The sequence below is a fragment of the Leuresthes tenuis genome, unplaced genomic scaffold, assembly GCF_036924035.1.
Source record: "Leuresthes tenuis unplaced genomic scaffold, fLeuTen1.0.hap1 SCAF_14, whole genome shotgun sequence".
Lineage (NCBI taxonomy): Eukaryota > Metazoa > Chordata > Actinopteri > Atheriniformes > Atherinopsidae > Leuresthes > Leuresthes tenuis.
The window spans coordinates 12,749,181-12,767,943 of record NW_027325368.1 but is presented as its reverse complement, the minus strand read 5'-3'; the positions used below and the strand labels follow the sequence as shown (position 1 = coordinate 12,767,943).

General features: G+C 40.9%; 1 protein-coding gene across 2 annotated transcripts in view; it reads left to right on the top strand.

Moving 5' to 3' along the window:
- The window catches only part of spidr (scaffold protein involved in DNA repair), a 36,225-nt gene that overhangs the window by 4,263 nt on the left and 13,199 nt on the right, over positions 1–18,763 (top strand). For both annotated transcript variants that reach the window (XM_072364250.1, XM_072364251.1), the window contains exons 6-10: positions 962–1,188; positions 1,714–1,823; positions 3,479–3,698; positions 7,947–8,151; positions 9,353–9,597. In XM_072364250.1, the coding sequence (XP_072220351.1) occupies positions 962–1,188; positions 1,714–1,823; positions 3,479–3,698; positions 7,947–8,151; positions 9,353–9,597 (1,007 nt within the window). The remainder of the gene's footprint in view (positions 1–961; positions 1,189–1,713; positions 1,824–3,478; positions 3,699–7,946; positions 8,152–9,352; positions 9,598–18,763) is intronic.

The window sequence follows — 18,763 nt, the reverse complement described above, 5'->3', positions numbered from 1 at the left end:
CCTAATTACAACAAACGTATGTATGAGCCTTGGTGGACTTTTTTTATTTGCTGCTCAGAAAGCTTGCCTGCACATTGCCGATCGTAAATCAAACCAGATCTAGCAGGACACAGAGGGGGGAAGATCCTTATACAAGGCAAAGTTTATTACTCTTTATAAATGTTTGGCTGACTCAAAGGTTGTTTGTCTGCCAGATTTCTGTGTTATTGTACTAGTTGGTGAAAGTGGACAGGCGGAGCCATGAAGGCGACTTTGCATTTCAAGGCCAAAAAGGATGGCCACTTCCCAGATGCAATGTGTTGCTCGGTTTGACTCCTCTTAACATCTGTGCATAAAAGGGGACAACAACCTCCTCCACACCAGAGCAAGAGCAACCCAGTAAACGTAGTTTTACTACTGTTTGCTCAGGGAAACTTGTGAGTGGATAAGCTTGCAATGAGCTGTGTACTGACAATGCTTTCAGTGCTGGGTGAAAACATTTTTGAGTCAAGGCCAGGAACATAGTGTTCCTTTTTCTCTGTAGCTGGTTAGAGTGTGACGTCTCCTGGCACTCTGCCTAGCAGGGTCAAGTTGATTCAAATAAGAGAGCAGATTGGCTGACAGGGCCTGGTATGCTGGTCTTGTCTGCACATGACAGGAACTCAGGTTTCTTGTGGATTTTTCCATGTGAACAGATTCCCTCAGGTAGTGCGAGAAGTGACGCAGCAAAAAAAAGTTTGTTTAGTTACCATATTTGATGAATCAGTCTGACAGTGTGTCCATGTACCATATCCACGCACTGTCACTGAGTTTTGTTCAATGTGATTAAATGACTCATCTTTTTCTTCTTTTTTTTTTACCAGCGGCCCGAGTCACTCAGGTGTTTAAGATCACATTTTACCTGCTATGTTACAACGTGTCGATTGAATAAATACAGAGGAGATTATCGTTATTTTTTTCAATAATTTCACTCTGTTCATAGGTGGAAGAGCTTGAGATCTCAGGTTATGTGTCTGATGGAGAGAATATTGGCAGCACATTGACCTCAAGCAAACTGGACTTTCCTCTCCAAACTGGTGAGGGCAGCAAAAGGTCAGTCAGTGACTGGGTGAGGTCTGCTCAGGCGATGCTGCAGACGCCTCAGAAACTGATCGATAGGCAGCCCAAGACCCCAGAAGACTCCGCCAAAAAGAGAAGAAAGTTTCAAAGGTTTGAATTTTGTCCTTGAAGGCGTTGTTAGGCATGTGCTGACCGAACAATACTCCCATGTTGTCGTTTTTGTCAAACACCTCTACTCAGATTATTGCAGATTATTATCCCTTTTCGTGTAGGAAGAGCTTTTGCACAGCAGCTGCATTAGTTTTAATCAGATGTGCCTCGTAAGATGGCAGACTGTATACAATTTGACACTATGTGTTGCTTCATAACAAGTGTGAACAAAGTCAACAAAGAAACACAAGACATATAGATTTCTGCCAGATTGCGATGTTTCCACTGCAGAAGTGACGATGAAAGGGACACCTGGTGTCATAATGTGGGTGCTAAATGTCATTTAAGCCCACCAAATCTGACAGATGGCTGCCTGCAGTCTTCAACAGCATGCTTTCTGCATCAGAAAATGTATTATTTCTCTTTGAAATAAACCAGTTCTGCTCAAACGATGGCTAGGTCAAACGTACTGTGTGAGTTTATCACATTACATCATCTCCCTCTATGTGTGTGTTTGTTCCACAGTGGAGGTCTGGCAGAGAGGCTCAGTCGGCTCCAGTGCAGACAGAGGTCAGCTATCAGTTTCTGGAGGCACGAGTCCGTCTCCGACACCTCAGCTGCAACAACCCCAACAGGTGATCCGCGTCACGCAAGCCTTCAGCATAGAGCCGCTTGCATCTAGAGCAGGGATGTCAAACTCTGGTCCTCAAGGGCCGTTGTCCTGCAGGTTTTAGATATTTCCCTGCTCCAACACACCTGATTCAGATTGATGCCTCATTAGCAGGTTTGTGCAGACTGCAACAATCTTTTGAAGAGATCCATTTAATCTGAATCAGGTGCGTTAGTTGAGTCCACTTAAACATGTACATCTCTGCCTGCCTCTAAGCGAGAGTTTTTTTTTGTTTGTTTTTTTTAAACATACATGTGATTGTATGGAGGGGCCACGCTGAGGAAGTGCTGGCTGCAGTTTGATGACTGTGGCTCTGAACTGTGAACTAGGTGACAGGAAACTGCTTGCCTAGTTCTTTTTTTTTTTTCTAAACTTTTTCCTTTCCGTGGTGTATGAAACCACATGTGCTCTCTGGTTGTTAAGTTTCTCCTTATTATAGGACTTAAGCTTACTTAAAGGTGGCAGTTGATCGTGGAAAAAGAAAAAAAAAACAACACAAAAATTCAGCTTAGTTTGTGGGCAGTCGATGGTTTGATTAGCATAACGTAAAGAGTTAAACGGAGGATGAGAGTGTGAAGGTGTATTCTGACCTGACCCAATTTCTTAATGTTATCGACATCTGATATGTATTTTTTGTCCTCATCAGAGGAGTCTGCCGCTGCTTGTGTCGAGATTTCACTCAGTTAAAATCACATGGTGAACTTCAGGCTTTTTAAACATATATATATATATATATATATATATATATATATATATGAAATACAGGGTGCAATAAGATTTCTTCTGTGGCAGCTTGTTAAATTCACTCTGTGGACGCGTGCTTAACAATAACAGCAATGCTGCCTGGCTAGACTAGGTCATGCTGTTATAGGACACCTGTTACACCTTTTTTTTTTATAAATGTTGATGTGTGATGTAAATGTGCACACATATGGACGTGCAGAAGACTTTGAAATGTTTCCTGACATATTTGTGTTGTTTACCATCAAGGCTCAAGCAGTGGACTCAAATAAGTCTCGTTGTTCTGAGGGTTTTGCATTTTGCAACCTAAAGGCACAGAGCAGACGAGAAGCACTTAAGATTCATGTTTAGACAAATGCACGTTAAATCTTAATGGCTCTCTTGCGATGTGATTTACTGTGTTGTGATAAATTTTCCCCTCTGGCCAGTAATACACACAGACAATGAAGTGCATTGATTCTGTAATTTGTTTAACTCTTTGCAGTCAAGTTTACACACTAGCAGCTAAGGCTCTGTCTTACCTTGGATTGATTTGTTTCTGCAGGGCACTGTCACAATGTCCTTCTCATGATTATCTCTATAGATTCTTATGAATCATTACGAAAGCACACTCATTGTTGTCGAAAATTCCAAACATTTGCACAGTCACCCAGTGGGATTTATTGAGTTTCATATCCTACACATTTATATACAGCTTAACAGTTGTGCAGTGCAAATTGCTGTGATTCTAAAAGTGAATTACTCTTATAATACATAACAACTCCCACAGAGAGCAACCATCAGTGAGACTTTGAGCACATTCTGTGTTTAGACACACACGTTTATGCACGGCACTTAAGAGACACTCAACATCTGTGTTGTTGTTGCTCTGCTCTCCAGTGGACAGGCCTGGCGTTCTGGTGCTGGAAGTGCTGGAGGTCCACGAAGAGTGCAGCATGCAACTGGCGCATTGTGAGTGCCATCGGACCCCCGGAGACGGCCACCAGCACAGCAGCCCCGTCTCCGAGGAGACATCCAGCATGTTGGTATTATTCAACAGAGAGACAGCAGCCCAGCTGATTCCTGCACCCAGAGATATCATTCACATATACCCACCGTGGTGAGAGGATGAAATGCACATCACTTTAAAGTCCCTGTCCACTCATGCATTTGCTTATTGTCGACTTTCAGTGTTTAAAGTGAATTTTCAGTTTAACAGAGAAACATTTGATCTGCTATAGAGAAACTACTATTGTGATGTGTCTTGCTATGAACTGCTTGGAACATTCAAGTCACTGGCTTGCTGCTAGTGTTTTCCCTCTACACTACATAAAAAGCAGAAGTCATTCACCTGAATCATTAATCATTCTCACTTAACTCTGTGATAAACAGGTTGTGACTTCTCAGTCCTGTGGGTTGGCCGATGGGAGGTGTTATATGCAAGGAAACAGTAGTAGGAAGCCTTAATAACGCTATTAATATGGCAACAATACAACTAAATTTACAGTCTGTATGTTCATGCATCAGCCTTAATTTACAAACAGGAGTGAAGCTAACTGGCTCTGCTACAGGATCACAGGAGCAGGGTTAAACTTGGCCGCAGCTTGTCAAACTGAGCTAGTGGAAAAATTCTGTAAAACATCTTTATAGAATGAGTGATATCACAACCAGTTTGTAGCCAGTGGTTGTTCTGTTGAGGTTTGGTGCAACAGGTAAGCACAAGCTGGGTTATAAAGAAATGGCAATAATTTTGATACGGGAGAAATTGTTGCAATTGCAAGCTCTTACAAAGCAATTCAGTAACAGAATGATATGAGCAACAATTAAGTTGAAAATCCACTCATTTCAGAAAGTAGAACCAGTGACCAAAATATAACAAATAATGTAGCTGCGGATTTAGATTCTATTGAACTGATTTAATCGGCTAAAGTAGGAGTTTTGATTTGGAGCCCAGAAGCTCTTTCTATTTCACACATTGGCTTGTATTTAAAAAAAAAAAAAAAAAGAAGAAGAAGAAGAAAAAAGACACTTTGAAAAAAAAAAAAAGAAGAAGAAGAAGAAAAAAAGACACTTTCAGCCAGTTACACAAGACAGACACACTACATGCAATACAAAGCATGGAGACGGCTCAGAAAAGCATGCTGAGGAGGCATTCTGAAAGACAAAATAAATGTCTAAATAAGTGTTTAAACTCAACACTTTACTTTTAACTGCTTTTTGGTGTGTTGTTAGTGTAATTACTAACTGTTATAAGCTCGCAACAATAAACACTAAAGATCCTGATGTACGGATCCATGTGAAGGGGGGGAGTGGAGGGTGGAAGTGTTTTTGAGATCGTTTTGGAGATGGAGCAAAGCAGCAGTTGACTCCAGCTGTTGGGAGTTTGGGTTGAGCATGCTCTGGAATATCCAGGCTGGCGGAAGCACAGGGGCCTCCTCAGTGCTCTGACGTCACGGACAGCTCCAGGGAATGCTTCACATTCCTCTTCCTGGCAGTAGTTAGGTCATTTCCAGAAAACCGGGGAAAAAACACTGAAGGATTATTTTCTGGAGCATTTGGGAGTAGAGAGTGGAGGGAGCCAGCGGGCTGAGATTGAAAACACATGGCGTTTTGAGAGTATCTCTGGCTTTAGCGCCTCTCATGAGCTGCTTTATTCTATTTCTGTGAAAGAGTAGAGCCCATCAAATACACCTATTTATTAGAATTTTCACATAATTTTTGAGTGTTGTGCAAATCAGCCAGAAGAGTTTGCTGAGCATTTGGTTTATGTTTTAAATCAATCAATAATCTTCTTTAATAAAGAGTAATTTACTCATAATAATACAGTCATAACTAAGTAAAGCTGACGGCAAGCTTAACTTTCCCGGAAGAGATATTGATTTCTCCAGTTTTGACAGTTACAGAGCAGGCCTAAGTGGAAAAAAACTGAATTGAGGGGATCAGCTAGTCTGGTAAAATTCCTCTTATCAGTTTCCTGTGTGACACTAGGAGGTAAGGGGGGGGGGGGCTGTTAACCTCCCACATCATTCCTGCAGTGTAGGTTGGCTCCTCCCACCTCCCACGCCTTGTTGTGAGTGGGCCGAGGCCTGAGCGGAAATACCTTAAGGCATTATTCACTTACAAACTGTGACGGCAGCAGTCAGGGCCACTCCTTAACCCGGCTACCTGTGTGATGATGACAGCTGCCCACTCACCTGTTGACAATGGGGTCACACTTCCTGCATGGGCGTTGCTCTGTTTCTCATGAACAGCGCATTCTGCTCTGAGAAGATTAGATACTTTTACGATAACTGATCTTGGTCTGATAAACCTCACTTTCAGCATTCATCATAGCACAAGAGCTTGTTTTGGGTTTTTATGGACCAAAGAAGTCCTTGTAAACTTTAGGCAAAACAAAGCAAATGGTTGAAGAGCTACTCTTCTAATTCTACAGAAAAGGTTCAAATAACTTGTGATGAAAATACGCCGTTTATATTTAAAGTGACCAGTTTCCAGTTTTTCCTGACTAGAAATGTTTAGCGTGCTTAAAGTCTAAATGCTTTTGTGGAGTTGACATTAAGAACTGTTGCTCACATCAGGAGACCATCTGGGAATTTGTTGTGGTAAATTTGGTAAATCAGTTAATGGAAGAAATAAAAAAAAACAAAAAAACAAGAATTCTGAAGAATTATATTCTAAATCATTATATTGCGTATTTGTCCTTTAACATGAAAGGGATACTTGGATGTTATAGCTGGCTAAGGGTGTAACTGCTTATTGTAACTGCTTTTATCCCTGTTACGTTTACTCAGTTTATAGCAACGCAATTTGTTATTCACACTAAATTAATCTTGCTTTCTACCGCTGACTTTCACAAAGGTTTCGGCTGTAAAAGGAACTGTTGTTTGGCGGCGATTGGCAGGTTTCTGCCGCCACCACAAATGATCAGAATTTTTTTTTACGAGGCAGTAGGAACGTGAGAATAATTCTATTAACGCGGATGCTTTGTCCTGTGAGCATTCATTTGAATTTTTAATTAGTATGAGATCTCTTTTAAAGTGCAAACACCTGTGATTTCATGGATTTAATTCATCAGTGACAGAATAGCAGTAATTCCCAGATGAGTCATACAGGTGTCACCAGCAGGTATACAGTGTGTATTGAATGTGTTGAACACATGATATTGGTGGCGCTTCTCGTCTGCTAACTAGTAGCTATTACTTTAATTGCCGTTTTCTTTATTTAGTCAAAAGTCCTCATTAGCTCAACCTTTTCATATGAATTGATTAAATATTAGAAATGACTCTCAATGCAGCGTTGGAGTCGCTACAGTAATACCAGCTTCCAAACCTACCATACAATTAAATGATTGGCAAAAAAAAAAAAAAAAAAGTTTCCCACGGCATTTGTATTCCTTTTTCCATATTTCACATTTATCTGCCAATTTCATTTCTCCTTCTCTACTCCCATGTCTGAGACAAGCTGCAACATGTACAGCAATTGCAGTCACAGAGTGCACTTGGCTCGGAGTCAACTTTAAGCTTTCTTCACACATTCGTCCATTTCACATGTGGGAGAAGTTGAGTTGTAACTCAGACCTGGCACCAGCCATGTGCTGTAAAATTGTCTGGCTGTTTTTCAACTTCTTTTATTCTCAGGCTCGGTGAAACTCAGGTGTTTACCTCGCTGAGCTGAAGTAAGGAGAGGCGCAGCTTCCCCGACTTGGGGCACACGTTGATGACTGAAATATAAGCCGGTTTCAGTCAAATAACGATTAATACAAGCGCGCACTTTGCATTTGATTTGGTGTTTTCATCAACAAACTCTCAGCCCGTTCATTGTGAATAGGATTTTTTTCCACAGATGACACCACAATTGAAAAGTGATTTCAATCGAGCTGTGCAGCGCGATGGGATGTCATATTTTAAGAACCGCAGTTATACGGAAAAATGTATCTTTTACTTCTCTAAAAGAGGACACATGCATCCCTTGTGCTTGTCGCATGCCTTGGAGGAGGTGAACACATTTGATCTCGTACTTGCGCTGGGTGACAAAGAGTAAACAGACCTGTGGAGGTGGCTGACACCTTATCAGTGTGTGACATTTAAGCACTCAAGCTGTCAGCAACCCTGCATTTATGCAACAACCGGTTCCATTCATTTAATTTATTTCACTTTTTTTTTTTTTTTTTTTGCATCTGTTCAATCAAGTCACTGTTTACTGTGGCTCATCGCCTTAAAAATGTTTAAAGTGTCCAACTTCATTGAATTTCCAAACTCAATTATGCTGTGTGTTGAAGTCTTTGCAGGGTGGAAGTTTAAAGGGCTGCAGATGCAGATGTATCTTTGTGTATCTTGAGTCTTAGACTGATTACTTCATCTCTTTATAGGCAAAGTCTTTCTATAGAGGGCTTCCGCTGTCCTGTTATTCTGAACACACACTTCAGCCAGAAAGTCTCCTCTGCTCCCAAACAAGCCAACATGTTCTTACCCAGAGTCCCGCTCACTGCAGAGAGGTGCATGCAGTATGATTTGGGTAAAACATTTGGACTGCTGGATAAATGCGAGACCGAAAGCGAGAGCGTTGCCGAACAGGTGTGTATGAGTCAGTGTTATCAGAATTAGGAGTCTTACATTCGACTGCATATACCAATATTAATGTGTTTGTTGGTGTAAGCTGTTGGTCCTGTTGAACCTAAAAAAACCAAACTAATTGTGTAGCTTCAAACTTCCTTTCAGTCCCTGAGAAAGAAGCATCTCATCAGTCCAAGAGATTAGCAGATAAGCGTGTGATGACAGCACCTGTATGCTCTGTGTGCCGTGGTTTGGCTGCGAACCATGATGTTCTGCTCAGGTTTAGTTGACTCGCAGAGCAACAAAACTTCAGAACACTATTCTTCTATTTCAATTACGTCAAATCACAGGTGCAGCTTTGCAGACAGCAGTTTTGCCTTAGGGTTCATCACATACTCTCTTGATGTAAGTCCTGTGCACAAAGAACAATAAATAGTCTCAGAAAAGGATTAAATCCAAGCAGTTGAGTTTGATCCATTTCAATCTGTTCTAGTAATATGAAGGGTGATTTTTTCATTCTCATTTGTACCTAATCTTCTAGCAAATAAAAGTAAAAGACCAAGTTATTCCGGCCGACCAAGGTAAAAGAAATAGTTTAAAACGAAAGAAACCCGTTACAGTTTCCTGACAACCAACTACATGTAGATTACTGCGTGACCACTTTAACTTCAAATAGATAACACCACGGCGTGGAGATTAAATGATTTTAGCAGTTGTAGTTTAATCAATAAGTTGATCAACAGAGAATGAAGTATCAGATGTGTTGGTGCTCATCATTATTTCAAGAAAGGCAAATTCTATAATTACAGCTGCTCAATGTGTAAAACATTTATTTGTGAACTGTTTAAGTTGACTATAGAGGTGCAACTATTACTTTAATTGTTGATTAATCTCCCATGAAATGGCAGAAGATTTTAAAGGGCTTGTTGAAATGAGTTGTTTTATTCAGCCAACAGTTTCAGGCTAAAAGTTGTCCTTTGTTTTCGAACTGATGTAAGAATTCCACAAGTTTTCTTCTGTCTGAGGTGCCAAAGTAAGTAAAAAATTTAGCATGTGTGATTTTGAAAATAAGACCATGAAAGATATCTTATGTGAATAATTCCGATTCATCGTCTGTCAATCAGTGGTCTGCACAGAGGCCGACTGAGAGATAAGTCATCTCTGAGATAACTCATCTACTTACTGAACATCAAGTGAGTTTCCTCTCGTTCCTCCCCCACAGGTCGCTGCCTCTGATGCTCTGTGCAGCTTTGGAGGTTCAGGAGTTTTGACGAGACAGCGCATCTCGCTCCTGGAGGCTATTGAAGGACTTGGCCAGGCTGGCTCTGTGGAGCAGGATGTGGAGGTGGCTGTCCAGAGAGTTTACTCCGTCCCTATGGCTGACTGCTCCCCTGTGTCCATCCTTAAACATAAAACCCCCCTCTGGTCCTCCACAGCTCCTCTTCCTGCAGAGAAAAGGAAAACCAGGTACGGCTGGACATTCAGATTATTGATGGCTCGGCGGGGGGTGGGGGGGGGGGGTGCTTTGGTTAATCACTGAATGCCAAAAGAGACTAGGAAAAATCATTCATGTTTTATCTGCTGTGTATGCTTTGCCACAATATAAATGATTCTTTTTGTTCGAGTTGCATGCTGGTTTCCTGGGTCTCGGGCCTTGCATGGATCTCCTTGGTGGCAAGATTTGTCTCAGTGGTCAGGCTATTGTTCACAGAGCAGCAGGCCCCACAGAGTGCTCACACTGTCTCCAGCCATATGGCATTGCTTGACAAAGGACACAAACATTTCTAATTGAATCCAGCCTCTCTGTGAGTGATCAGGGCCAATTCTCTGGAAAGGCAGCATGATGTTTGTACAATATTTTTGCTCTAGCAACCCAGAGTTGAATCAGTGCCCAAACTAAGAACTACAAGTGTATTTTTTACAAAAATGTAAGGAGATGCGTTACTTTTTAGAATCACAAAAAAACAATATACAGCTGTGTGGAGCGGAGTCGTTTTGACCTAGCCTCAGTATTCAAGCAGAAGGGCACCTGCTGGTTTCACTTTATAAATGTTACTATTAAACAGTTTGGGTCTTTTTAATGATCAAATAGAACCACAAACTGAAATCGATTATTCACATTTTGGACCCACAGTCGCTGAAAAACAACAACAACATGGGCTGCAACAGATATTTTCAACACTTTTCTGTCATTTTGCAAAGTGAATGAACTGATCATGTAATTTATCAGCAGCCTCTTGTCTGGACTGAGGTCATAGATACAGCAGCTGAAGCAAGGTTTCCCGGAACAGTTTTCATTGGCCTTGATGGAAACGATCATGATGTGAAGAATTCTAAGAAGCTTGACAAAAAAAAAAAAAACTATTTACAAAGACTTTTTAGCCCGTGAAAGTATTTCCTACTCAGTGACTTCTTATTGCATTCACAATCCAGGAAAATGTTTTTACCCCCAACAAAAGTAGCTGTAAATGGATCTTGTCAGTTGCAAAGCAAAGGCACAAAAGAAAATTGTTGACTGCTGCCACTGGTTTGATTATTACTCCGTTCACTGATAGATGCCATTTCGATAATGGCAGTCGAAAAGCTGAATATCAGCTGATACAAATATTTGGCGGATATTTTTTGTTTTTATTATCATGTGAAACAAAAGAAACTTAGATGTTAATGATTCAGCATCTCAGCAGAATGCATTCGGTCCACAGAGAGAGACCGACACAAGGTGGTGTTTCACTTTAGTATCCCAATGCAAACAGTATGATTAATTGATTTCGACACTTAGAAATAACGTACATTACATGCAGCTTGGGCTGAGAGCTATCACAACTTTTTATTTCATGTCGGTTTTTTCCATGTACTGATATAATCTGAGGCTGCCTGTTTCCCCTGTAAAGCCACTGTGTGTGTATTTTGTCTCCCTCAAAGTGCAACCTCTGCAAGCCTTTCCTTCTGTGTTAGTTGGCAACAAACTTGGCTGCACTTGTTTACAACCTCTACTCGCATATTTTTATTTTTAAAAATAAAAAAAAAGCATCTACATCTTAAAGTGTTGTTCCACCAAAAAAACATCCCCATGAGCACAAGCACTCTGTTCTCCTCCCTCACCCTCTGCCCATGAGTGCAGCGTCAGTCCTGAAGCTATACAACTACCATTCTCTGAGTTCTTTTAAATGCCAGTTCAACCAAAGCCAGAATAAAGAATTAGCCTATGGGGATTTTTATCAGATGCATTTGTAAAATGCTAGTTAAGCCGTAGTGATAGCTAATGTTATTTCAGCTGTGCTGTCTGATCAGGGAAACTGAAAAAGTGGAGATAAGATGGTTTATTAGGAATTCAGTTGCATTGAAACGCAATATATGAGAGCAGAGATTGGAGAGAAGCACAGGTGTTGACTGCTGGCACTGCTTGATATTAGGTTCAATGCAAATACTTAATATTTAGTAAGGAATGGTTGCCTTTGGGTGGGATCGTCGACAGAAGATTCAGATTTTTCGGGGCCAGTCGCCCATCGGTCAATGCTGATCATTGATCACATGATGTAACTGATGCCTTGTATTTATAATGCATTATATTTATGTTGTATTTTTACAACACACTATGATAAGTATTAAATTAAGAGATGTGTCATGATTTCACCATAGCTGATTTAACAGCAGCAACAAATGCTTCATATCACTCTTTCAAAGTACTTCGGTCTATTGTTGGTTTTTCAAATGTCATTGAATAAGAATTGGAACGAAAACACTAAATGAAAACAACGCAATTAAGAAGTTTCCCGGTGGACTACTTAGTTTTTCCATTTTGTTGTTATGGGCCAGAAGTCTCAAACCCACCGACCTGTGAAGCAGGGCTGCGATTAGTCCAGCTAAAAGAAAAACAAATGTCCTTATGTCCTTCTGATCAGGCTGTTTTTTTTTTCGTGACTGCCAGTCAATTGATTTAGTGTCAATATCAGCTGATAATTGATAGTGCCCGATCAATCTGACACCTTTATTGTGGAGAGTGAACAATATCTGCTTTAAAACCGCTTTAGAGCGAGACAAAGACGGTCTTCCAGAATTGATACACGTGTTTTGGTGTTGCCCCAAATTATTACAAAGCGGTTGGTACCTGTTCGTATCTGACACATGGAGGTTTAATTTCTGGCTTCATGTTTGATAACCTGACCTTGGTCCAGTGTATATAAAGATCGAGTGTTGAGTTATAACTGATACTGTGGAGAGCGCAGATGGAGGAGGGAATTCTTTTGGAAATGTCAACAATATACTCATCATTCTAAAATTCATAACTTAAGTCGGCCTCCCTCTGCTTTCTCTCTGAAAGGGCTTGTGACGGCGTGGATACTATCACATTTTAGAAATGGGGAAATTGACCTCTTTTATTGTGACGGTTGGTCTCCAGATAGCTCTCTAACAGAGCCTCGGGAGGTAATTGTGACAATCTTTTGAAGGCAGTGAGAGACGGTTGTGAGAAAGGGGCAAAAGTATCAATGCATAGCTCTGCAAGTGATAAATTGTCTCTGCTTTGCCACAGCTTGAAGGCATTATCATTCACTGATGGAAGAGAAACAGGGCTGTTGCTGGGGGAGTGAATTGGGATTGTTTAAATTCCACACTGGTGTTTGAACTATTTCCAAATTTGCAGTGTTTGGCTATTCTTAACATTGGTCCATGGTTGGGGCAGAACCATAGGGGACTTTGATTTACTCAAACAGTCACTAATGCCAAACCCAGCACGTGTATGCGTATGCGTCAAAAAAGAAGTTAGTCCGACCAAAATCGAACGTAATCTTTCTTCCTAAAGCTGCACTAACACACCCAGATAGCGTAGCTGGGAGCCTAATTACTCTGCATGTACATGTTCATAAACTCAAACAGGCCCAGGCCCTCTAGGCTTCGCGCTCCTCGGTTCCCATCCAGTACAAAAAAGAAGAAGCCGGTAACAACAAAGAATAATCACAAGATATAGCATGCATCTGTTGTTAAAACGGTAATAAGTGTATATTACTACAACTTAAAGCTGCTCTCTATTACATATTTTTCTGGGGGTTTTTTTGTCAGACGACTGAGCTCGTCAGAAATTGTGATCGGATGCAGCCCAAAAAGACATGTCTCCAATTCGAGCTGGGGCTTTAAGAACCTTTCTGAAGCAATTTTCGCACATGAACACCAGAGATGTTTAAGAGAGAGCGTAAACAGTTTGATCCCGTCCTTTTCTGCTGTTCACACAAGCTCATTAAAGCGAGAAGCTCTCTGCTGGACTTGTTTTCTCCGGGCTGGAAACGCAAGGGAAAGGTGTGAAGCGACGGCTTTATAGAGCGCACAGGAGGCTGCCCATGAAGGACTCGTTATGCTGTGGTTATCCATTTAAGTTACAGTCTATTGAAAAGGGTCTGAGTCCCAATATATATATATTTTTTTTCCTGTTTTTCAAAAGATCTCAAATTTGCTTCGCTAATGAACGTAAACCCGGCTATCAATCAATCGCCCGATAACATTCAGTCACTCATTTAGTCATTCATCAAATGTAAAAGCTCACCATCTACAACCAACCGTCTAGACAAGGATGTTACCAAATTTCTCTTATTGCAAATCCTTCATCATGGCTTTTTGTTTATGAGAAGAAGCTGTCAGGAACGGTTCTCCTTGTTTGCTTTACGTCGGCTGCACTGCATTCTTCCATCAGGCTATTGAAGCACACTGAACCCCTTTTTGCTGAGCTTTCTTTTTCTTTCTTTTTTTTTTTTTTTTTCATGTTTTTTAAGGAGAGCCAATCTTCGATAGAGCTGCACCATATTTAGGAAATGTACTCTCTTTGCAATATCAAAATGCACGATATCAGTAATGTAAAAGAGTGCACGGACTGTAATAAATTGTTAGCTGTTATATTCCCGATGGCCATGAATACACGTGTCGATTATGCATGTTTCCAATCAGATGGACCATTGCTGTCCATTGTATGTCCAGCGTAAGAAATTTGGTGTTTTTGTTTATTTGATGATATTGCCACATTACCTAAAATCGGCTGTATCGCTTCGCCGTAAGCAGATTTTTCTCTCCGTTTCGTTCCGTAGTAACGATACTGCCATAGGGAAAAAAAATATGCAAAGAAAAATGGAATCAGTAAGACTATAAATGGACTGAAAACCTCGGCTAACCAATTCAGATCAGTGCCATTTAAAAACAAAAACTACACTGTGAAAATACAAGGTTCTCTGTATGATGACACTGTTGTTACGCTGGGCTTCACTGTGTAATTGCTGGCTCAAAACAGCCGATGTTGTGAGAATCTAATCATCAACTCCACTTTCTTTTAATCCCAATCACCAGAAAACCAAGTGGCCACTGTCTTAGTGACCTTGGCTGTCAGTTTGTTCTGCCAGTTATTTCAGTTTAATGCAAATAGGAGTGACATGTTATTTTTTACAGTACTATACTTTTAGAATTTCTAAATGATAATAATACATTTATAAGAGGGGGGAAGCTCAAATTGTGGCCAGTAGCCACGGATATTCTTAGATTCTAGTTATGGAGGTTAAACCTAAATTTGCAAGAAATAAGCTGAGAAAAGCAGAGCTCCTGTTCTCAGCAATGTTTGTTCAAAGTCTGGATGCTCACAGCATAATCACAATATGGTTCAGAGCTAAATTCATAAGTCACAAGCTCAGTATGTTCACAAAGTATAACTTTATTACCTTATCCACCACAGGCATAATACACGACTTCTCTTGATTTATGTGCGATATTTTTTCACATATTCTCTCTTTCCCTTTCTTTGATTTTTAATTCCAAGAATACCTGATCCAAATGTTAGGTTCTTCAGCTGCTTCTGTAAACGACACTGATAAGAGGAGGAAGAGTCAACCGAGACGGTTAAATAGTGAGCCGAGATGTTTAAGATGCCACAAAACAGTGGGTAGCTATCAGGACAAGTGATGAATCACAGTGGATTTACTGCCATATAAAAGATGCCTGTCACAAAAAAAAATTTATACTTGTTCAATTTTAACACTTTAAATGTGACAAATGATAATTTTTCTTTTAACAGAAGAAACAAGTGAGATTCCTGTGTTACAGAAGAGGCTTATGTGAGCGGTCTTGCTGTAGTTAATGAATCAGTGAATGTGCCATTTGGAGCAAATCCATCGAGTTGAGTAGCCTGGCTTTCCCCTGGTTTGTTGTTTTTGTACTTTGCTGAGTAATAAAAGTATTGGTTTCTCTAAAAGTCGAGGGGCCAGAAGGGGACTCTGCGGTGAAAGGAGGAGAGCTCCGGTCAGCTGACAAACTCACAGACTACGCCAGCAGTGGTTGTAATATGACTCTCTTGCCATGCTGCTTCTATGGCTGATAAACAAACGGCGCCTTCTGACCGGAAACACTGCCCTTCCCTCTGTTTCTCCCCAACTCAGCCACATTCAGCAGGCTGTGTGTGTAGCCAGAGAATGGAGGTGGGGCAGAGGTGAGGAGGGGATTATATGTAGGTTCAGAATATCTGGATGATAAACAGTGGAGCTACCACAAAAAGCAACCTATTTTTAAGTAATTTTTTAAGAAAACAAAACCAGAGAGGAAAAAAAAAAACTCTCCATGCTTTTTTTTTTTTACATTATGTTTTAATCTGTCACAATCAGTTTTTATATGTATGATAAGAAGCTAAAAGGGGAACGCTTACACCACTTTGTGCCATCTGTTGTTATTTGTTCTGGTGCAAACCGTTGCACAGAAATAACATTTGGTACACTGTGTGTCTTGTAGTACTTTTCCAGAATGCATGTGTCGTCTTCATGGTAGTTTACTTCGCAGCCCACTCGCCCCCAATCTGTATAAAGAGAAGGACACTTTGTACCTCTCATTCAGTGTCCCCCGCCTCTCTGACTCACTCCCCTGGTCAGCATGCTTATTTGATCCTTTTGTTGTTTAGCCTCTTGTGTTAACACTCAGGGGAGACGGGCCAGTATGATATTTATGCCTGAAGAAGATGTTAAGTTCCCGTAACTTTGAAAAGGAATAAACAAGAAGATTAACTGTTTGCAGGAAGTGAGGAGAGGCTAGTTTTCTTCTTCTTCTTCTTCTTCTTTTTTTTTTCTTTTCTAAGTGGTGAAGGAACACAATGTGCTGCAGGGATCCTGTTACAACCGTGTTTATCACTCTGCCTGCACTGATTGGCGGACGACACATAGGAAGGAATCCCGCCTGTCCACCCCCCACCAATGAAACTTCTTTGCTGTATTCTTAATGTGTGGGTCGCTTACTTTAAGTGTTGCCAAGTAATTTGAATGTGCGCTGCCTTACATGCGCTCACAGTGTGACTGTGGGTGTGTGTTAAATGAGTGTGTGTTGGTGTGTTTTGCACAGACTCAGTGTATCGTACTTCCTGGAAGAAAACCTGACTTGCCGAGAATTCTGTGATCGCTCACAATAACAAATTCCTGAAAACGGCCAGTGACTGAGAGCAGCCACTGGCATTGAATTTTTTGGGAGTGTGGGGGGGGGGGGCGCAGTGTTTTTAACAAGTGGGACTGTGAGCAGTTCAAAAGAGAGAGTGAGTGGGGAGCTGGTAGTTTTCTGGTGCACGATGAGTCCCATCACCCTTTTTCATTGCTGTCAGTCAGATGTGATGCTGGTCATGCTGCATGTTTTCAGGTTTTAACATGCTCCTTTGAAAGTGAAAGTTGTGTATTTTCCACCCAAAGAAAACTCCAGCTGCATTTGTTTTTTGGAGAGTAGGTCAGATATTGATCTATTGAACAAACATGGTTGGATGCAATATTATACAAGCCATGTTGAATAAGAGTTTTACGATTTGATATTGAGCTAAAATAGTCAAGTTTTGGGCAGTGGCCTCACAAATTGTTTGCAATTCTAGCTCCTTACATGTTGCTCCAAAACCCTCCAGAGATGTTTGATTATGTTAAGATCTGGTAAGTGTGGTGGACAAACCTCAGTGTTCCAAATCACTGCTGTACTCTTTGTGCCAGTTTTAAACTCTTTACGCCCATGTGAAACGGTGAATTGTTGTCCTAAGACTGGGAAACAATGGTTCCCTAAATCTATAAATACTCCTGAGAAGTAACCCTGCCATGCAGTTGTGTAGAGGGTGAAGGATCTAATCAAATACACTTTCTTTTTTTTTCTTCTGGGTAAAATGACCTGGAAGTATCTCAGTGGCAGCCACGATAAGAGCGTCAGTGTATCCTTTATTATCTCCTTTCGTGTAGGAAACTGGACCACACTTTGTGAAGGGAAAGGAGAAAATTGCATCACGCTGTTCCTTGAGATTACAACTTTCAAACTGACGCTCGACTCATTTCATGCTGTCATGCAAAGTGTGACTAGTGTGTATACACGAGGACAGAAGGGTGAGTGTGAGCAGCTTAGGTGGATAACCTGTTACAACATCTCTCACTTTTGAAGCTCTCCTTTAACTATTTCAAACACCCGATGATGAAGTGTTTTTATTAGATCTCATTACACCTGTGCAGACCCACATCCACAGCTCAGTTTCTGTGTGGTTGTTCTCACGATTCGCCATGTTTCCAGTATGGTGAAGAAAAAGTACCTGGGAAAAGACTATAGGAGGTAATTATTCAGACCACTTGACCAGAGCCACCAACCATTCCTCATGCTGCACAGTTGGGCTCATGCAGTCAGGATCAAACGAGTCTTTGTGCTTCCGTCATATTTAGATTTTTCTTGAACAGGGAAAAAGCGTGAAGGACGACTCAGTAAAGATGATATTCTTCTACTGGTCCATTGTCCGCTTCTTGTTGACTTTGCACCTCTTTATCCATTGTTCAGACGTAGTCTGGCAAGGGCAGCGTTTCTGTTATATCCAGCTGCATGAAGCTCTCCACCAGCTGTTGCGGTTGATAATGTGTTGGCAAGATGCTGGTTTTGCTTCGCTGTCACTTTAGCAGCTGAATCTCTTTGAATTAAAAATGAATAAATAAATACTGCCTGAAATTCCTATAATTCAAAACCCAAAACTCCCACTATTGTTTAAGATTTACAGCATGAAACTGATGTGTAACTGTCGCCATATTTCAGGCAGCCAGTTTTCTAGGCTAAATTGGCTTATTAGTCACCGTGGTAACCATAGAACTGGTGGAAGAGCTTACGGTCGTGTACATCTATCCTGAGTCGTGTATCAGACAGAAAACTATCGTAATACACTGCGAAAAGTCTGTTTGTTGGAGCAGTTCGCTCAAACACTGGATGTTGTTGGCTTGTTGTGCTTTCATCCCAGTGCAAGTTGCAAGCTTGTTGTGAGCTGTGTCGACACGTGTGTGTCGATGTCAGTGAGAGTGCTTGTTTAAGTGAAGCACACTGCAGCTCGCTGCCAGCTTTTTTTTCTCTCAAGGGAAAAAAGAATTATGTGGACACAAGCCCTTAATCAATCATGGCCATATTTTGTTACAGTAACATAGTGGTTACAGTAGTTCGTTATAAGTCTGGACAGTTGCGGTAGGTGTCGTATTTATGTTTTAAAACGATGTGAAAATACTTTTCTGTCGATAATTACACTTTTCTGGATGTATTTTCATGCATGACTGGGTGAAATGCACAACTTGTTACTAAGTGACTGGCCCTTTCAGTGATAAATACCAACCCTGTTAAAGGGGCGGAGGCTGGTTTA